Genomic DNA, 19,631 nt, shown 5'->3' with positions numbered 1-19,631 from the left:
ATCATACAGAGACCCACAGACTCATCACACAGAGACCCACAGACTCATCACACAGAGACCCACAGACTCATCACACAGAGACCCGTAGACTCATCACACAGAGACCCACAGACTCATCACACAGAGACCCACAGACTCATCACACAGAGACCCGTAGACTCATCACACAGAGACCCGAAGACTCATCACACAGAGACCCGCTAACAGCTCCACCTTTGTCTCCCGCAGTGGTGAACTCAGCATTCTGCCAGGACAAGGCTGATGGGCTGTACCCAGACCCCTTAGACTCCCACAGCTTCTTCCAATGCTCCAATTCCTTGACGTACCACAAGCAATGCCCAGCCAACCTGGTGTTCAACCCGGCCATCAGCGTGTGCGACTGGCCCGGTACGTATGGCACATTCACCCCATCCACTCACTCACCCATTCACTCATTCACCTACCCACTCGCACGCTCATTCACCCACCCACAGACAACTCACACTGAGACCCATAGACTCACATAGGGACCCAATGACTCATCACCCAGAGACGCATATACCACTCATTTGAGACCCATAGACTCATTACACAGAGATCCATAGACTACTTGTCTCGGCCTCGCTGTGCGCTGCGTTGCACCGCTAGCTGAGTAGTTAACCTCGCGTTCAATAAACCCTCGGAGCCAGGATGAACGTCCAACTCCAAACGTCATTTATTGAGTTTAACGAGGTAAAACCGGTGAGAAAACACAGATACAGCATCTGTTATAACCCGGAAACACCAACACAATGAATGAATACCACAGCATCATAACATTGTCTTAGATAACATATTTCTAAACAATAGATCCTGGAGAGGGCAGGCACCTACATTACCACTGAATAACTATACAAGAGCATAAGCTGCTGTGTTACATAAAGGCACATCGTGTATTCATCACACTGCACCCCAAATGAACAGTATTACACATAACACTAAACTGTGGATGAGATATTTCGTCATCCTTGCTCTCAGGATCGCAATAAAGTTACTTGGGTACAAGTTTGACTCGACTTATTCAATTACAAGTGACATTCACAATAAGGAAAGTTGCAGGCTTCGTTGTTAACTAGGCCTCGTATTTATCATAACAATTTAACGGCATTATAACGACATTTACATCCTTATAACGGTCATTCTAACATTATAACAGCATTGCCAATATTATAAGAACATACACGAACTTACAGACAATGCTTCTTAAGCTCCCACGATGGACAATTGTGGCTGGCTTCACTGGGACGCGATGTGTGCCGCCATCTTGAATTCTGTGTGCCGCCATCTTGAATTATGTGTGCCGCCATCTTGAATTATGTGCAAAATGGCCGACGCCCGCGTGGTTAAGCGGGAATCTTAATTCGCAACTTCCTGGTCACGTGACCAAAACCAGCATCAAAAACAGGAAATTCCTGTGTACATACGCCTTTCCCCCCCATCTGCCGTGAGGCAAAACTCCTGCCATGAGGCAGAACACTACTCATTTGAAACCCATAGACTCATCACACAGAGATCCATAGACTACTCATTTGAGACCCATAGACTCATAACACAGAGATCCATAGACTACTCATTTGAGACCCATAGACTCATCACACAGAGACCCATAGACTACTCATTTGAGACTCATTACATAGAGACCCATATACTACTCATTTGAGACCCACAGACTCATCACACAGACACCCACAGACTCATCACACAGAGACCCACAGACTCATCGCACATAGACCAAAAGACTACTCATTTGAGACCCACGTTCTCATCACACAGAGACCCGTAGACTCATCACACAGAGACCCGAAGACTCATCACACAGAGACCCGCGTACACAGAGACCCGCTAACAGCTCCACCTTTGTCTCCTGCAGTGGTGAACTCGGCTTTTTGCCAGGACAAGGCGGATGGGATGTACGCAGACCCCTCAGACTCACACAGCTTCTACCACTGCTCCAATTCCCTGACGTACCACAAGCAATGTCCAGCCAACCTGGTGTTCAACCCGGCCAAAAACATATGCGACTGGGACGGTACGTATCGCACATTCACGCCATCCACTCAATCACTCATTCACCCACTCACCCAACCATTCACGCAAACACACACACATTCAGTCACCAATTCACCTCGCCACCCGTTCACTAACCCACCCACTCACTCATTTGCCCACTCAGTCATTCACCCACCCACCCATTCACTCACTAATGCGCTCATTCACCCACTCGTTCACCCACCCATAGACTACTCACACAACAGAGACCCACAGACTCACACACTGAGTCTGTGTCTGTGTTGTGTGTGCAGTTCCACACGACGACGCAACAACGACCACCCAGGCAACCACCAAGCCACGTAAGCCCTCAACTCGTGTCGTCTCGTGTCGTCTCGTGTCAACTCCACCACCCCCACACTCCCCTCCATCTCCATCACACGCCTTGACGATGGTGTCGTGGCCTCTGTAGAAGCTGGGAGGGTGATGGTGGTGATGGTGGTGATGGGGGTGGTGGTGATGGGGGTTGTGATAGTGGTGGTGATGGAGGTGATGGTGGTGGTGATAGTGGTGGTGATGGTGGTGATGGGGGTGGTGATGATGATCATCGCCACCAACGATAACAGCCATTCGCCACTAGGTGGCGGTGACGTCACCACGACGCTTGTGCCAGGCCATGTGTACCTTGAGGCCACGTGAAGTGTCGAACGCCCGCTGGCAGGAGGTCAGAGCCGGTCCACCGGACCTCCTGAATACCACAGAGATCCAGGCGGTACCAGTCCAGCTCCCGACAGAGGAGTGGCAGCCTCTCCTCCTCAGTGAGCGCTCGAGAATTCCACGTGGCCATCCGTGGTGGCTTTTTTGTTGTTTCTGGAGGAGCCCCGAGGGGGAAGATTCAATCTCCTGGCTCCGCCAAATGGGGTTTGGCCAGGAAACGTCATAGACGCCTGTCCCCCCGGGGTCTCCGGCACAAGCTTGATAAGTACATTTTTCGGTCGTAGCTTAGTGGTAGTTAATTGAAGGTGGAGGGGTTACCAACCCCTCGCACCTGTCCAGAGCCCCCATTTAGCCGCTGTGGTGGTCACAGATGCCATGAGGGGAAAGGCCAATCGGAATTGGCCCTCCCCCCCTCAGCACTGTCCACGACAACGTTGCCAGTTCGGAACCACGAGGAGGTAGGGGATTGTTTTACGCAGACTCATCACACAGAGACCCACACACTCATCACAATAAGACCCATAGACTCATCACTCAGAGACCCACAGACTCATCACAATAAGACCCATAGACTCATCACTCAGAGACCCACGTACACAGAGACCCGCTAACAGCTCCACCTTTGTCTCCTGCAGTGGTGAACTCGGTATTCTGCCAGGACAAGGCTGATGGGCTGTACCCAGACCCCTTAGACTCCCACAGCTTCTACCACTGCTCCAATTCCCTGACGTACCACAAGCAATGCCCAGCCAACCTGGTGTTCAACCCAGCCATCAGCGTGTGCGACTGGCCCGGTACGTATGGCACATTCACCCCATCTACTCACTCATTCACTTATTCACCCACACATTCATTCATTCATTCACCCACTCATTAATTCACCCACCCATTAATTTGCCTACCCTATCGCACGCTCATTCACCCACTCGTTCACCCACCCATAGACTACTCACACAGTAGAGATCCATAGACTACTCGCACTAAGACTGATAAACTTCTCAAACAGTAGAGACCCACAGACTACTCACACAGTAGAGACCCACAGACTACTCACACAGCAGAGACCCACAGACTACTCACACAGTAGAGACCCACAGACTACTCACACAGTAGAGACCCACAGACTACTCACACAGCAGAGACCCACAGACTATTCACACAGTAGAGACCCATAAACTACTCACACACTGAGTCTGTGTCTGTGTCGTTTGTGCCGTTGCAGGCAACGTCGCAGCAGCCACCACCCAGGCAACCACCAAGTCAGGTAAGCCCTCAACTCGTGACGTCACCCCCCCCACACTCCCCTCCATCTCCATTGCACGCCTTGACGAGGGTGTCGTGGCCTCTGTAGAAGCTGGGAGGTTGATGGTGGTGATGGTGGTGATGGTGGTGATGGGGGTGGTGGTGATAATGGTGGTGGTGATGGTGGTGATGGGGGTGGTGATGGTGGTGATAGTGGTGGTGATGGGGGTTGTGATAGTCGTGGTGATGGAGGTGATGGTGGTTATGATAGTGGTGGTGATGGTGGTGATGATGATCATCGCCACCAACGATAACCGCCAATCATCACTAGGTGGCGGTGACGTCACCACGAAGCTTGTGCTAGGCCATGTGCACCTTGAGGCCACATGAAGTGTCGAACGCCCGCTGACAGGAGGTGAGAGCCGGTCCACCGGACCTCCTGAATACCACAGAGATCCAGGCGGTACCGGTCCAGCTCCCGACAGAGGAGTGGCATCCTCTACTCCGCAATGAGCATTCGAAAATTCCACATGGCCATCCGTAGTGGCTTTTTATTGTTTCTGGAGGAGCCCCGAGGGTAAAGATTCAATCTCCTGTCTCCGCCAAATGGGGTTTGGCCAGGAGACGTCATAGACGCCTGTCCCCCCGGGGTCTCCGGCACAAGCTTGATAAGTACATTTTTCGGTCGTAGATTAGTGGTAGTTAATTGAAGGTGGAGGGGTTACCAGCCCCTCGCACCTGTCCAGAGCCCCCATTTAGCCGCTGTGGTGGTCACAGATGCCATGAGGGGAAAGGCCAATCGGAATTGGCCCTCCCCCCCTCAGCACTGTCCACGACAGCGTTGCCAGTTCGGAACCACGAGGAGGTAGGCGGTTGTTTTACGCAGACTCATCACACAGAGACCCACACACTCATCACAATAAGACCCATAGACTCATCACTCAGAGACCCACAGACTCATCACAATAAGACCCATAGACTCATCATTCAGAGACCCACGTACACAGAGACCCGCTAACAGCTCCACCTTTGTCTCCTGCAGTGGTGAACTCGGTATTCTGCCAGGACAAGGCTGATGGGCTGTACCCAGACCCCTTAGACTCCCACAGCTTCTACCACTGCTCCAATTCCCTGACGTACCACAAGCAATGCCCAGCCAACCTGGTGTTCAACCCGGCCATCAGCGTGTGCGACTGGCCCGGTACGTATGGCACATTCACCCCATCCACTCACTCATTCACTTATTCACCCACACATTCATTCATTCACCCACTCATTAATTCACCCACCCATTAATTTGCCTACCCTATCGCACGCTCATTCACCCATTCATTAACTCACTAATTCGCTCATTCACCCACTCGTTCACCCACCCATAGACTACTCACACAGTAGAGATCCATAGACTACTCGCACTAAGACTGATAAACTTCTCAAACAGTAGAGACCCACAGACTACTCACACAGTAGAGACCCACAGACTACTCACACAGCAGAGACCCACAGACTACTCACACAGTAGAGACCCACAGACTACTCACACAGTAGAGACCCATAAACTACTCACACACTGAGTCTGTGTCTGTGTCGTTTGTGCCGTTGCAGGCAACGTCGCTGCAGCCACCACCCAGGCAACCACCAAGTCAGGTAAGCCCTCAACTCGTGACGTCACCCCCCCCACACTCCCCTCCATCTCCATTGCACGCCTTGACGAGGGTGTCGTGGCCTCTGTAGAAGCTGGGAGGTTGATGGTGGTGATGATGGTGATGGTGGTGATGGGGGTGGTGGTGGTGGTGATGGTGGTGGTGGTGGTGATGGTGGTGATGGTGGTGATGGGGGTGGTGATAGTGGTGGTGGTGATGGGGGTGGTGATAGTGGTGGTGATGGGGGTTGTGATAGTGGTGGTGATGGTGGTGATGATGATCATCGCCACCAACGATAACCGCCAATCATCACTAGGTGGCGGTGACGTCACCACGAAGCTTGTGCCAGGCCATGTGCACCTTGAGGCCACATGAAGTGTCGAACGCCCGCAGACAGGAGGTGAGAGCCGGTCCACCGGACCTCCTGAATACCACAGAGATCCAGGCGGTACCGGTCCAGCTCCCGACAGAGGAGTGGCATCCTCTACTCCGCAATGAGCATTCGAAAATTCCACGTGGCCATCCGTAGTGGCTTTTTATTGTTTCTGGAGGAGCCCCGAGGGTAAAGATTCAATCTCCTGTCTCCGCCAAATGGGGTTTGGCCAGGAGACGTCATAGACGCCTGTCCCCCCGGGGTCTCCGGCACAAGCTTGATAAGTACATTTTTCGGTCGTAGATTAGTGGTAGTTAATTGAAGGTGGAGGGGTTACCAGCCCCTCGCACCTGTCCAGAGCCCCCATTTAGCCGCTGTGGTGGTCACAGATGCCATGAGGGGAAAGGCCAATCGGAATTGGCCCTCCCCCCCTCAGCACTGTACACGACAGCGTTGCCCGTCCGGCACCACGAGGTAGGTGGTGGTTTTACGTAGACTCATCACACAGAGACCCACAGACTCATCACAATAAGACCCATAGACTCATCATTCAGAGACCCACGTACACAGAGACCCGCTAACAGCTCCACCTTTGTCTCTTGCAGTGGTGAACTCGGTATTCTGCCAGGACAAGGCTGATGGGCTGTACCCAGACCCCTTAGACTCCCACAGCTTCTACCACTGCTCCAATTCCCTGACGTACCACAAGCAATGCCCAGCCAACCTGGTGTTCAACCCGGCCATCAGCGTGTGCGACTGGCCCGGTACGTATGGCACATTCACCCCATCCACTCACTCACCCATTCACTCATTCACCCCCCCGATTCATTCATTCACCCACCCATTAATTTGCCTACCCACTCGCACGCTCATTCACCCATTCATTAACTCACTAATTCGCTCATTCACCCACTCGTTCACCCACCCATAGACTACTCACACAGTAGAGATCCATAGACTACTCGCACTAAGACCGATAGACTTCTCAAACAGTAGAGACCCACAGACTACTCACACAGTAGAGACACACAGACTACTCACACAGTAGAGACCCACAGACTACTCACACAGCAGAGACCCACAGACTAGTCACACAGTAGAGACACACAGACTACTCACACAGTAGAGACCCACAGACTACTCACACAGTAGAGACCCACAGACTACTCACACAGTAGAGACACACAGACTACTCACACAGTAGAGACCCACAGACTACTCACACAGTAGAGACCCACAGACTACTCACACAGCAGAGACCCACAGACTACTCACACAGTAGAGACCCACAGACTACTCACACAGTAGAGACCCACAGACTACTCACACAGCAGAGACCCACAGACTACTCACACAGTAGAGACCCATAAACTACTCACACACTGAGTCTGTGTCTGTGTCGTTTGTGCCGTTGCAGGCAACGTCGCAGCAGCAACCACCCAGGCAACCACCAAGTCAGGTAAGCCCTCAACTCGTGTCGTCACCCCCCCCACACTCCCCTCCATCTCCATTGCACGCCTTGACGATGGTGTCGTGGCCTCTGTAGAAGCTGGGAGGGTGATGGTGGTGATGGTGGTGATGGTGGTGGTGATGGTGGTGATGGGGGTGATGGTGGTGATGGGGGTGATGGTGGTGATGGGGGTGATGGTGGTGATGGGGGTGGTGATGGTGGTGATGGTGGTGATGGGGATGATGGTGGTGATGGGGGTGGTGGTGATGGGGGTGATGGGGGTGATGGTGGTGATAGTGGTGGTGATGGTGGTGATGGTGGTGATGGGGGTGGTGATAGTGGTGGTGATGGAGGTGATGGTGGTGATGGTGGTGATGGTGATGATGGTGGTGGTGGTGATGATCATCACCAACAACAACCGCCATTCGCCACTAGGTGGCGGTGACGTCACCACGACGCTTGTGCTAGGCCATGTGCACCTTGAGGCCACGTGAAGTGTCGAACGCCCGCTGGCAGGTCAGAGCCGGTCCACCGGACCTCCTGAATACCACAGAGATCCAGGCGGTACCGGTCCAGCTCCCGACAGAGGAGTGGCAGCCTCTCCTCCGCAGTGAGCGCTCGAAAATTCCACGTGGCCATCCGTAGTGGCTTTTTTGTTGTTTCTGGAGGAGCCCCGAGGGTAAAGATTCAGTCTCCTGGCTCTGCCAAATGGAGTTTGGCCAGGAGACGTCATAGACGCCTGTCCCCCCGGGGTCTCCGGCACAAGCTTGATAAGTACATTTTTCGGTCGTAGATTAGTGGTAGTTAATTGAAGGTGGAGGGGTTACCAGCCCCTCGCACCTGTCCAGAGCCCCCATTTAGCCGCTGTGGTGGTCACAGATGCCATGAGGGGAAGGGCCAATCGGAATTGGCCCTCCCCCCCTCAGCACTGTCCACGACAACGTTGCCAGTTCGGAACCACGAGGAGGTAGGCGGTTGTTTTACACACACTCATCACTCAGAGACCCACAGACTCATCACCAAGAGACCCATAGACTCATCACTCAGAGACCCATAGACTCATCACTCAGAGACCCACAGACTCATCACCAAGAGACCCATAGACTCATCACCAAGAGACCCATAAACTCATCACTCAGAGACCCATAGACTCATCACCAAGAGACCCATAGACTCATCACTCAGAGACCCACAGACTCATCACCAAGAGACCCATAGACTCATCACCAAGAGACCCATAGACTCATCACTCAGAGACCCATAGACTCATCACTCAGAGACCCACAGACTCATCACCAAGAGACCCATAGACTCATCACCAAGAGACCCATAGACTCATCACCAAGAGACCCATAGACTCATCACCAAGAGACCCACACACTCATCACTCAGAGACCCACAGACTCATCACCAAGAGACCCATAGACTACTCATTTGAGACCCATAGACTCATTACACAGAGATCCATAGAGACCCGCTAACAGCCCCACCTTTGTCTCCTGCAGTGGTGAACTCGGCTTTCTGCCAGGACAAGGCTGATGGGCTGTACCCAGACCCCTCAGACTCACACAGCTTCTACCACTGCTCCAATTCCCTGACGTACCACAAGCAATGTCCAGCCAACCTGGTGTTCAACCCGGCCATCAGCGTGTGCGACTGGCCCGGTACGTATGGCACATTCACCTCCATCCACTCACTCACTCATTCACCCATTCACTTATTCACCCACACATTCATTCACCCAATCATTCATTCATTCACCCACTCATTAATTCACCCACCCATTAATTTGCCTACCCTATCGCACGCTCATTCACCCATTCATTAACTCACTAATTCGCTCATTCACCCACTCGTTCACCCACCCATAGACTTCTCAAACAGTTGAGACCCACAGACTACTCACACAGTAGAGACCCACAGACTACTCACACACAGAGACCCACAGACTACTCACACAGTAGAGACCCACAGACTACTCACACACAGAGACCCACAGACTACTCACACAGTAGAGACCCACAGACTACTCACACACAGAGACCCACAGACTACTCACACAGTAGAGACCCACAGACTACTCACACACAGAGACCCACAGACTACTCACACAGTAGAGACCCACAGACTACTCACACAGTAGAGACCCACAGACTACTCACACAGTAGAGACCCACAGACTACTCACACAGTAGAGACCCACAGACTACTCACACAGCAGAGACCCACAGACTACTCACACAGTAGAGACCCACAGACTACTCACACAGTAGAGTCCCACAGACTACTCACACACTGAGTCTGTGTCGTTTGTGCCGTTGCAGGCAACGTCGCAGCAGCAACCACCCAGGCAACCACCAAGTCACGTAAGCCCTCAACTCGTGACGTCACCACCACCCCCCCCACACTCCCCTCCATCTCCATTGCACGCCTTGACGAGGGTGTCGTGGCCTCTGTAGAAGCCGGGAGGGTGATGGTGATGATAGTGGTGATGGGGGTGGTAATGGTGGTGGTGAAGGTGGTGATGGTGGTGATGGGGGTGGTGATAGTGGTGGTGATGGAGGTGATGGTGGTGATGATGATCATCACCACCAATGACAACAACCGCCATTCGCCACTAGTGGCGGTGACGTCACCACGACGCTTGTGCTCAGCCATGTGCACCAGGGGTCGCAAACGGGTTTTGATTCCTTACCCGTACCCGGCCGCACCAGTGTCGCAAACGGCAACCTGTACCGGTACCCGGCCTGGTACGGGTAGCTGGGTATCGGGTAGGGTACGGGTATCGGGTACCCGGTTGTGACCTCTGATGTGTACCTTGAGGCCACGTGAAGTGCCGAACGCCCGCTGGCAGAAGGTCACGGGGCAGACCCAGCAGGTGCCACGGGTCGACTGACTGAGATGACCGAGATGACTGGCTGATGCACCACCTGTGCCCCCTACTGTGCCAACTTGCTGTTTAAGCCACCCGGCGCTCCGCTCGTTGTTGTGAGCATCGCTCCTCCGCTTTCCGTTGTTGTTGGAGGGCTACTGGCTCCAACTGCCCAGTAGCGTCCTTCACGAGCCTCCTCCACAGAGGCCGATCTTGACACCGCTGGTACCAGTCATCGGCAAGTCCACTCAGCTCCACGTCCTCCTGTACCACATCACTCCATCTCTTCTCTAGCCCGTGCCATGCCCGTTTAGTCCCCTCGATCCGGCTGAACAAAAGCTGTTTCGGCATGCGGTGGCTGGGCATGCGGGCTACATGACCCAGCCAATGCAACCTTGCCTGCTGGAGGAGCTCACCGATGGGACTTTGTCCAGATCTTTCGAGGATTTCTGAGCTCCTCACACAATCCAGCCTGGTTAAACCCAGGATTGATCGTAGGCAGGCCAGCCTAAATGTTTCTTACCGGCGAAGATGCTCCATTAGGGGGGTCCACGTTTTGCAAGCATAGAGATGGGAGGGAATGACTGTGTCCGAGAAGACCTGAAGCTTCGTGCGGAGTGATAGACCAGGTAGCTTCCACACAGCGTTACGCAACCGATGAAAAGATAATGCCGCTCGACTGATTCGGAGACCTCTGCTGTTAAACCGGAGCCAGTCATGAGCACACTGCCCAGGTATGGGAAACTCTCCACTCTCTCCACAACTGCCCCATCACAGACTCATCACCAAGAGACCCATAGACTACTCATTTCAGACCCACAGACTCATCACAATAAGACCCATAGACTCATCACTCAGAGACCCACGTACACAGAGACCCGCTAACAGCTCCACCTTTGTCTCCTGCAGTGGTGAACTCGGCATTCTGCCAGGACAAGGCTGATGGGCTGTACCCAGACCCCTCAGACTCACACAGCTTCTACCACTGCTCCAATTCCCTGACGTACCACAAGCAATGCCCAGCCAACCTGGTGTTCAACCCGGCCATCAGCGTGTGCGACTGGCCCGGTACGTATGGCACATTCACCCCATCCAATCACTCACTCACCCATTCACTCATTCACCCATTCATTCGTTCACCCACTAATTAATTCGCCTACCCACTCGCACGCTCATTCACCCATTCATTCACTCACTAATTCGCTCATTCACCCACTCGTTCACCCATCCATAGACTTCTCAAACAGTTGAGACCCACAGACTACTCACACAATGACCCACAGACTACTCACACAGTAGAGACCCATAAACTACTCACACACTGAGTCTGTGTCTGTGTCGTTTGTGCCGTTGCAGGCAACGTCGCAGCAGCAACCACCCAGGCAACCACCAAGTCACGTAAGCCCTCAACTCGTGTCGTCACGTGACGTCACCACCCCCCCACACTCCCCTCCATCTCCATTGCACGCCTTGACGATGGTGTCGTGGCCTCTGTAGAAGACGGGAGGGTGATGGTGGTGATGGTGGTGATGGTGGTGATGGTGGTGATGGGGGTGATGGTGGTGATGGGGGTGGTGGTGATGGGGGTGATGGTGGTGATGGGGGTGATGGTGGTGATGGGGGTGGTGATAGTGGTGGTGATGGTGGTCATGGTGGTGATGGGGGTGATGGTGGTGATGGGGGTGGTGGTGATGGGGGTGATGGGGGTGATGGTGGTGATAGTGGTGGTGATGGTGGTGATGGGGGTGGTGATAGTGGTGGTGATGGAGGTGATGGTGGTGATGGTGATGATGGTGGTGATGATGATCATCACCACCAACAACAACCGCCATTCGCCACTAGGTGGCGGTGACGTCACCACGACGCTTGTGCTAGGCCATGTGCACCTTGAGGCCACGTGAAGTGTCGAACGCCCGCTGGCAGGAGGTCAGAGCCGGTCCACCGGACCTCCTGAATACCAGAGATCCAGGCGGTACCGGTCCAGCTCCCGACAGAGGAGTGGCAGCTTCTCCTCCACAGTGAGCGCTCGAAAATTCCACGTGACCATCCGTAGTGGCTTTTTTGTTGTTTCTGGAGGAGCCCCGAGGGTAAAGATTCAGTCTCCTGGCTCTGCCAAATGGAGTTTGGCCAGGAGACGTCATAGACGCCTGTCCCCCCGGGGTCTCCGGCACAAGCTTGATAAGTACATTTTTCGGTCGTAGATTAGTGGTAGTTAATTGAAGGTGGAGGGGTTACCAGCCCCTCGCACCTGTCCAGAGCCCCCATTTAGCCGCTGTGGTGGTCACAGATGCCATGAGGGGAAGGGCCAATCGGAATTGGCCCTCCCCACCTCAGCACTGTCCACGACAGCGTTGCCAGTTCGGAACCACGAGGAGGTAGGCGGTTGTTTTACAAACACTCATCACTCAGAGACCCACAGACTCATCACCAAGAGACCCATAGACTCATCACTCAGAGACCCATAGACTCATCACTCAGAGACCCACAGACTCATCACCAAGAGACCCATAGACTCATCACCAAGAGACCCATAGACTCATCACCAAGAGACCCATAGACTCATCACCAAGAGACCCATAGACTCATCACTCAGAGACCCACAGACTCATCACCAAGAGACCCATAGACTACTCATTTGAGACCCATAGACTCATTTCACAGAGATCCATAGAGACCCGCTAACAGCTCCACCTTTGTCTCCTGCAGTGGTGAACTCGGGATTCTGCCAGGACAAGGCTGATGGGCTGTACCCAGACCCCTCAGACTCCCACAGCTTCTACCACTGCTCCAATTCCCTGACGTACCACAAGCAATGCCCAGCCAACCTGGTGTTCAACCCGGCCATCAGCGTGTGCGACTGGCCCGGTACGTATGGCACATTCACCCCATCCAATCACTCACTCACCCATTCACTCATTCACCCATTCATTCGTTCACCCACTCATTAATTCGCCTACCCACTCGCACGCTCATTCACCCATTCATTCACTCACTAATTCGCTCATTCACCCACTCGTTCACCCATCCATAGACTTCTCAAACAGTTGAGACCCACAGACTACTCACACAATGACCCACAGACTACTCACACAGTAGAGACCCATAAACTACTCACACACTGAGTCTGTGTCTGTGTCGTTTGTGCCGTTGCAGGCAACGTCGCAGCAGCAACCACCCAGGCAACCACCAAGTCACGTAAGCCCTCAACTCGTGTCGTCACGTGACGTCACCACCCCCCCCACACTCCCCTCCATCTCCATTGCACGCCTTGACGATGGTGTCGTGGCCTCTGTAGAAGACGGGAGGGTGATGGTGGTGATGGTGGTGATGGTGGTGGTGATGGTGGTGATGGGGGTGATGGTGGTGATGGGGGTGGTGGTGATGGGGGTGATGGTGGTGATGGGGGTGATGGTGGTGATGGGGGTGGTGATAGTGGTGGTGATGGTGGTCATGGTGGTGATGGGGGTGATGGTGGTGATGGGGGTGGTGGTGATGGGGGTGATGGTGGTGATAGTGGTGGTGGTGATGGGGGTGGTGATAGTGGTGGTGATGGAGGTGATGGTGGTGATGGTGATGATGGTGGTGATGATGATCATCACCACCAACAACAACCGCCATTCGCCACTAGGTGGTGGTGACGTCACCACGACGCTTGTGCTAGGCCATGTGCACCTTGAGGCCACGTGAAGTGTCGAACGCCCGCTGGCAGGAGGTCAGAGCCGGTCCACCGGACCTCCTGAATACCAGAGATCCAGGCGGTACCGGTCCAGCTCCCGACAGAGGAGTGGCAGCCTCTCCTCCACAGTGAGCGCTCGAAAATTCCACGTGACCATCCGTAGTGGCTTTTTTGTTGTTTCTGGAGGAGCCCCGAGGGTAAAGATTCAGTCTCCTGGCTCTGCCAAATGGAGTTTGGCCAGGAGACGTCATAGACGCCTGTCCCCCCGGGGTCTCCGGCACAAGCTTGATAAGTACATTTTTCGGTCGTAGATTAGTGGTAGTTAATTGAAGGTGGAGGGGTTACCAGCCCCTCGCACCTGTCCAGAGCCCCCATTTAGCCGCTGTGGTGGTCACAGATGCCATGAGGGGAAGGGCCAATCGGAATTGGCCCTCCCCCCCTCAGCACTGTCCACGACAGCGTTGCCAGTTCGGAACCACGAGGAGGTAGGCGGTTGTTTTACACACACTCATCACTCAGAGACCCACAGACTCATCACCAAGAGACCCATAGACTCATCACTCAGAGACCTATAGACTCATCACTCAGAGACCCACAGACTCATCACCAAGAGACCCATAGACTCATCACCAAGAGACCCATAGACTCATCACCAAGAGACCCATAGACTCATCACCAAGAGACCCATAGACTCATCACTCAGAGACCCACAGACTCATCACCAAGAGACCCATAGACTCATCACCAAGAGACCCATAGACTCATCACCAAGAGACCCATAGACTCATCACCAAGAGACCCATAGACTCATCACTCAGAGACCCACAGACTCATCACCAAGAGACCTGATAGACTACTCATTTGAGACCCATAGACTCATTACACAGAGATCCATAGAGACCCGCTAACAGCTCCACCTTTGTCTCCTGCAGTGGTGAACTCGGGATTCTGCCAGGACAAGGCTGATGGGCTGTACCCAGACCCCTCAGACTCCCACAGCTTCTACCACTGCTCCAATTCCCTGACGTACCACAAGCAATGCCCAGCCAACCTGGTGTTCAACCCGGCCATCAGCGTGTGCGACTGGCCCGGTACGTATGGCACATTCACCCCATCCAATCACTTACCCACTCATTACTTCACCTCCCCACTCACACTCTCATTCACCCACTCATTCATTCATTTACCCACTCATTAATTTATTCACCTACCCACTCGTGTGCTCCTTCACTCACTCATTCATTCACGCACGCACTCATTCATTGACCCACAAATTCATTCACCTACCCACTCGTGCGCTCCTTCACTCACTCGATTACTCATTCGTTCACGCACTCTTTCAATCACCCACTCATTCATTCATTCACCAACCCATTTGTGCTCATTGACCCGCAAATTCATTCACCTACCCACTCGCACGCTCATTCACCCACCCACAGACAACTCACACAGAGACAGGTAGACTCCCATAATGACCCAATGACTCATCACCCACAGACCCATAGACTACTCATTTGAGACCCATAGACTCATCACACAGAGGACCACATACTCATCGCACAGAGACCCATAGACTCTTCACATAGAGATCCACAGACTCATCGCACAGAGACCCGTAGACTCATCACACAGAGACTCATAGACTCATCACACAGAGAGCCATAGACTCATCACATAGAGACCAGTAGACTCATCACACAGAGACCCACAGACTACTCATTTGAGACCCACGTACTCATCACACAGAGACCCACAGACTTATCACACAGAGACCCACAGACTCGTCACACAAAGACCCATAGACTCATCATGCGGAGACCCACAGACTCATCACACAGATACCCACAGACTCATCACACAGAGACCCACATACTCATCACACAGAGACCCACAGACTCATCACACAGAGACCCACAGACTTATCACACAGAGACCCACAGACTCATCACACAGAGACCCACAGACTCATCACACAGAGACCCGCTAACAGCTCCACCTTTGTCTCCTGCAGTGGTGAACTCGGGATTCTGTCAGGACAAGGCCGATGGGATGTACGCAGACCCCTCAGACTCACACAGCTTCTACCACTGCTCTAATTCCCTGACGTACCACAAGCAATGTCCAGCCAACCTGGTGTTCAACACGGCCAAAAACAGATGTGACTGGGACGGTACGTATCACACATTCACCCCATCCACTCACTCACCCATTCACCCACTCACCCAACCATTCACGCAAACACACACACACACAGTCACCAATTCACCTCGCCACCCGTTCACTAACCCACCCACTCACTCATTTGCCCACTCACTCATTCACCCACCCATTCATTCACTCACTAATGCGCTCATTCACCCACTCGTTCACCCACCCATAGACTACTCACACAGAGACCCACAGACTACTCAAACAGTAGACTCCCATAGACTGCACACACAGTAGAGACCCACAGACTACTCACACAGTAGAGACCCACAGACTACTCACACACTGAGTCTGTGTCTGTGTCGTGTGTGCAGTTTCACACGACGACGCAACAACGACCACCAAGGGAACCACCAAACCACGTAAGCCCTCAACTCGTGCAATCTCGTGTCGTCTCGAGGCTACACGGGGCACCTTTGTCTGTGTGTCTATAGACACTGCTGCTGCTACTAACAGCACTTGCCCCTACAGCCCTGCTAGAGGCTACACGGGGCACCTTTGTCTGTGTCTAGACACTGCTGCTGCTACTAACAGCACTTGCCCCTACAGCCCTGCTAGAGGCTACACGGGGCACCTTTGTCTGTGTCTATAGGCACTGCTGCTGCTACTCACAGCACTTGCCCCTACTGCCCTGCTAGAGGCTACACGGGACACCTTTGCCTGTGGTGCGCAGAGTACGTGGTGGACTTCTGCAAGGCGAAGGTGGACGGGATGTTCGCGGACCCTGGGAACACCAACGCCTTCTACCACTGCTCCAACCACTACACCTACTACAAGCTCTGCCAGCAAGGCCTGGTGTTCAACCAGCGGCTCGGTGCTTGCGTGTGGCCAAGCCAAGGTGGGTCGGCTGTCTGTGCTGTGCGTGTGCGCTGTGCGTGGGTCTGTGTGTGTGTGTCTGTATGTGGGTCTGTGTGTGTCTGTGTGTGTCTGTGTGTCTGTGTGTGTGTCTGTGTGTTTGTGTATGTCTGTCTGTCCATGTGTCTGTGTGTGTCTATGTGTGTGTCTGTCTGTCCATGTGTCTGTGTCTATGTGTGTGTGTCTGTCTGTGTGTCTGTGTCTCTGTATGTGTGTGTCTGTGTATGTGTGCGTGTGTGTGTGTGCTCTCTCTAGCAAAACAACCCCCTACCTCCTCGTGGTGCCGGACGGGCAACGCTGTCGTGGGCAGTGCTTGTGGGGGGAGGGCCAATTCAGATTGGCCTTTCCCCTCATGGCGTTTGTGACCACCACAGCGGCCAAAAGGGGGCTCTGGACGGGTGCGAGGGGCTGGTAACCCCTCCACCTTCAATTAATTACTGCTAAACCACGACGGAAAAATGTAATTAATAAGCTTGTGCCGGAGGCCCCGGGGGGACAGGCGTTTATGACGTCTCCTGGCCAAACACCATTTGGCGGAGCCAGGAGACTGAATCTCTACCCTCGGGGCTCCTCCAGAAACAACAAAAACCCACTACGTGTGGCCACATGGAATGTTCTAACGCTCACCGCAGAGGAGAGGCTGCCACTCCTCTGTCGGGAGCTGGACCGATACCGCCTGGATCTCAGTGGTATTCAGGAGGTCCTGTGGACCGGCTCTGACTCCTGCCACCATGAGGGGTGGACAGTCCTCTTCTCGGGGCAGGAGATTGCCAAACAACAGGGAGCTCTTCTTCTGAGTGTGACGGTGAGGTATGGGAAGCTGTAAGCCCCAGGCTACGTTGGGCTCGCCTTCCCATCAACCAGAGGAGAGGAGTAGTAGTCATGGTTACTTATGCCCCCACTGAAGACGAACATCCGTGGAGGGATGCAGGCAAGGCCGATGAGTCAGATGCCTTCTATGACCTCCTGTCACAGGTGCTAGCTAAAGTGGCCCCTCGGGATAGAGTCATCTTGTTGGGTGACTTCAATGCCTGAGTTGGTCATGATGCTGGCACCTGGTCTGGAGTGATTGTAAGGCATGGGCCAGATGAGCTCAATAACAATGGCAGGAGGCTGCTATATTTTTGTGCAGCCCATGGGCTTAGTGGCATGGTCTCAGCTTGCTGATGAAAGTTGCAAGCGATAATTTAATCACCCCATAAAAACTAAGCACCTGCCTGGGTATTTTGTACCATCGTACCCTGCACCCCCACAACTCCCAATTGGTGATTAGGGCAGTTGTGGAGAGAGTGCAGAGTTTCCCACACCCCGTGGATTTGTCTCTGGGTCCTTTGGTTTTTCCCCTCCACATTTAAGAATCGATGTCACCACCACGCTGTTTTAGAGCTGTTTGGCTGCTGCTGCTGCTGCTGCTGTACATTTACACGTGGTGGTGACGATGGCGATGGTGACGACGACGATGGTGATGATATCAGTCACTTGGGTTGAGCTGTTGTCATCTTTTGTGATGGGCCACGTCGCTTCTGAAAGAGCTCCTAGACAGCATCTCAGTGGCGGTGGAGGTAGAGGTGGTGGTGGTCGATGTGGTGGTGGTGGAGGTAGTCGTGGAGTTGGTGGTGGTAGTGGTGGTGGTAGTGGTCATGCTGGTGGTGGTGCTGGTGGAGGTGGTGGAGGTGGTGGAGGTGCTAGTGGAGGTGGCAGTGGTCGTGCTGATGGTGGTGGTGGAGGTCGTGCTGGTGGAGGTAGAGATGGTGGTGGTGGATGTGGTGGTGGAGGTAGTGGTGCTAGTGGTGGTGCTAGTGGTGGTGCTAGTGGTGGTGGAGGTGGTAGTGCTGGTGGTGGGGTAATCCCGTACCACCTTTGTCTCTCTCTCTGTGTGCCCGCAGGAGTCTAGGTTGGAGTCACGGGACCTCCAGGAAATGAAGACGCCTCCTGCAATGTCACCATCACCACCACATCACCACCATCATCACCATCAATTCACCACCATCATAATCACCACCACCAACACCATCATCACCACCACATCACTACCATCACCATAATCATCGTGACTACCATCACCACCACATCACTACCATCACCACCACTATCACCGCCACTATCACTACCGTCACCACCACTATCACTACAATCACCTTGATCATCATAGGGGCTGATGTTGCTCCTCGCCATTAGCAGCACTTGCCCCTAAAGCCCGCTAGAGGCTACACAGGGACCTTTATCTTTGTGTCTATAGGCACATCTACTCACTAATAACGGCACTTGCCCCTACAGCCTGCTAGAGGCTACACGGGGGAGCTTTGTCTTTGTGTAGTGTCTTGAATCACGGACAAATAAACTCCTTTGAGCCACACACTGTTCATTGTCTTTCTTTCGACACGGTCCCTAACACACACGGAGGGGTATACGGTCCCCTTACCCACTAACCTGCGTTTTGATTTAGTGCGCTGATCTTAAAGGTGCATTGAAAAATGTTGACACTCCGACTGATGCTCCTGCTGCTGTTGTGGAGTGACTCATGCAGCCAGCTACGGCTGCAGGGTTTTGGTGGTGGTACATGTTGTTCACATCGTTTATTGTGAAAA

At 53.4% G+C, this 19,631-nt stretch overlaps 1 protein-coding gene across 7 annotated transcripts in view; it reads left to right on the top strand.

Annotated features, from left to right (window-relative positions):
- LOC144738832 (chondroitin proteoglycan 2-like) overlaps positions 1-19,399 on the top strand; it is a 29,526-nt gene extending 10,127 nt beyond the window's left edge. Inside the window, exons 5-24 of one of the 7 annotated variants that reach the window (XM_078621821.1) lie at positions 229-387; positions 1,889-2,047; positions 2,322-2,369; positions 3,360-3,518; positions 3,947-3,988; positions 5,009-5,167; positions 5,572-5,613; positions 6,588-6,746; positions 7,400-7,441; positions 8,938-9,096; positions 9,757-9,798; positions 11,214-11,372; positions 11,661-11,702; positions 13,011-13,169; positions 13,458-13,499; positions 14,913-15,071; positions 15,992-16,150; positions 16,503-16,550; positions 16,862-17,026; positions 18,930-19,399. In XM_078621821.1, coding sequence (XP_078477947.1) covers positions 229-387; positions 1,889-2,047; positions 2,322-2,369; positions 3,360-3,518; positions 3,947-3,988; positions 5,009-5,167; positions 5,572-5,613; positions 6,588-6,746; positions 7,400-7,441; positions 8,938-9,096; positions 9,757-9,798; positions 11,214-11,372; positions 11,661-11,702; positions 13,011-13,169; positions 13,458-13,499; positions 14,913-15,071; positions 15,992-16,150; positions 16,503-16,550; positions 16,862-17,026; positions 18,930-18,937 — 2,111 coding nt within the window. In that variant the 3' untranslated portion in view covers positions 18,938-19,399. The remainder of the gene's footprint in view (positions 1-228; positions 388-1,888; positions 2,048-2,321; positions 2,370-3,359; positions 3,519-3,946; positions 3,989-5,008; positions 5,168-5,571; positions 5,614-6,587; positions 6,747-7,399; positions 7,442-8,937; positions 9,097-9,756; positions 9,799-11,213; positions 11,373-11,660; positions 11,703-13,010; positions 13,170-13,457; positions 13,500-14,912; positions 15,072-15,991; positions 16,151-16,502; positions 16,551-16,861; positions 17,027-18,929) is intronic. The other 6 variants (XM_078621823.1, XM_078621824.1, XM_078621822.1 and 3 more) reach the window with 6 other exon arrangements.
- Positions 19,400-19,631: the final 232 nt, after the last annotated feature.

This window comes from Lampetra planeri, unplaced genomic scaffold (genome assembly GCF_965212315.1).
Source record: "Lampetra planeri unplaced genomic scaffold, kcLamPlan1.2.h2 scaffold_118, whole genome shotgun sequence".
Classification (NCBI taxonomy): Eukaryota; Metazoa; Chordata; class Hyperoartia; order Petromyzontiformes; family Petromyzontidae; genus Lampetra; species Lampetra planeri.
Note: the sequence above shows the minus strand (reverse complement) of the source record. Positions and strands in the feature narration are given on the sequence as shown.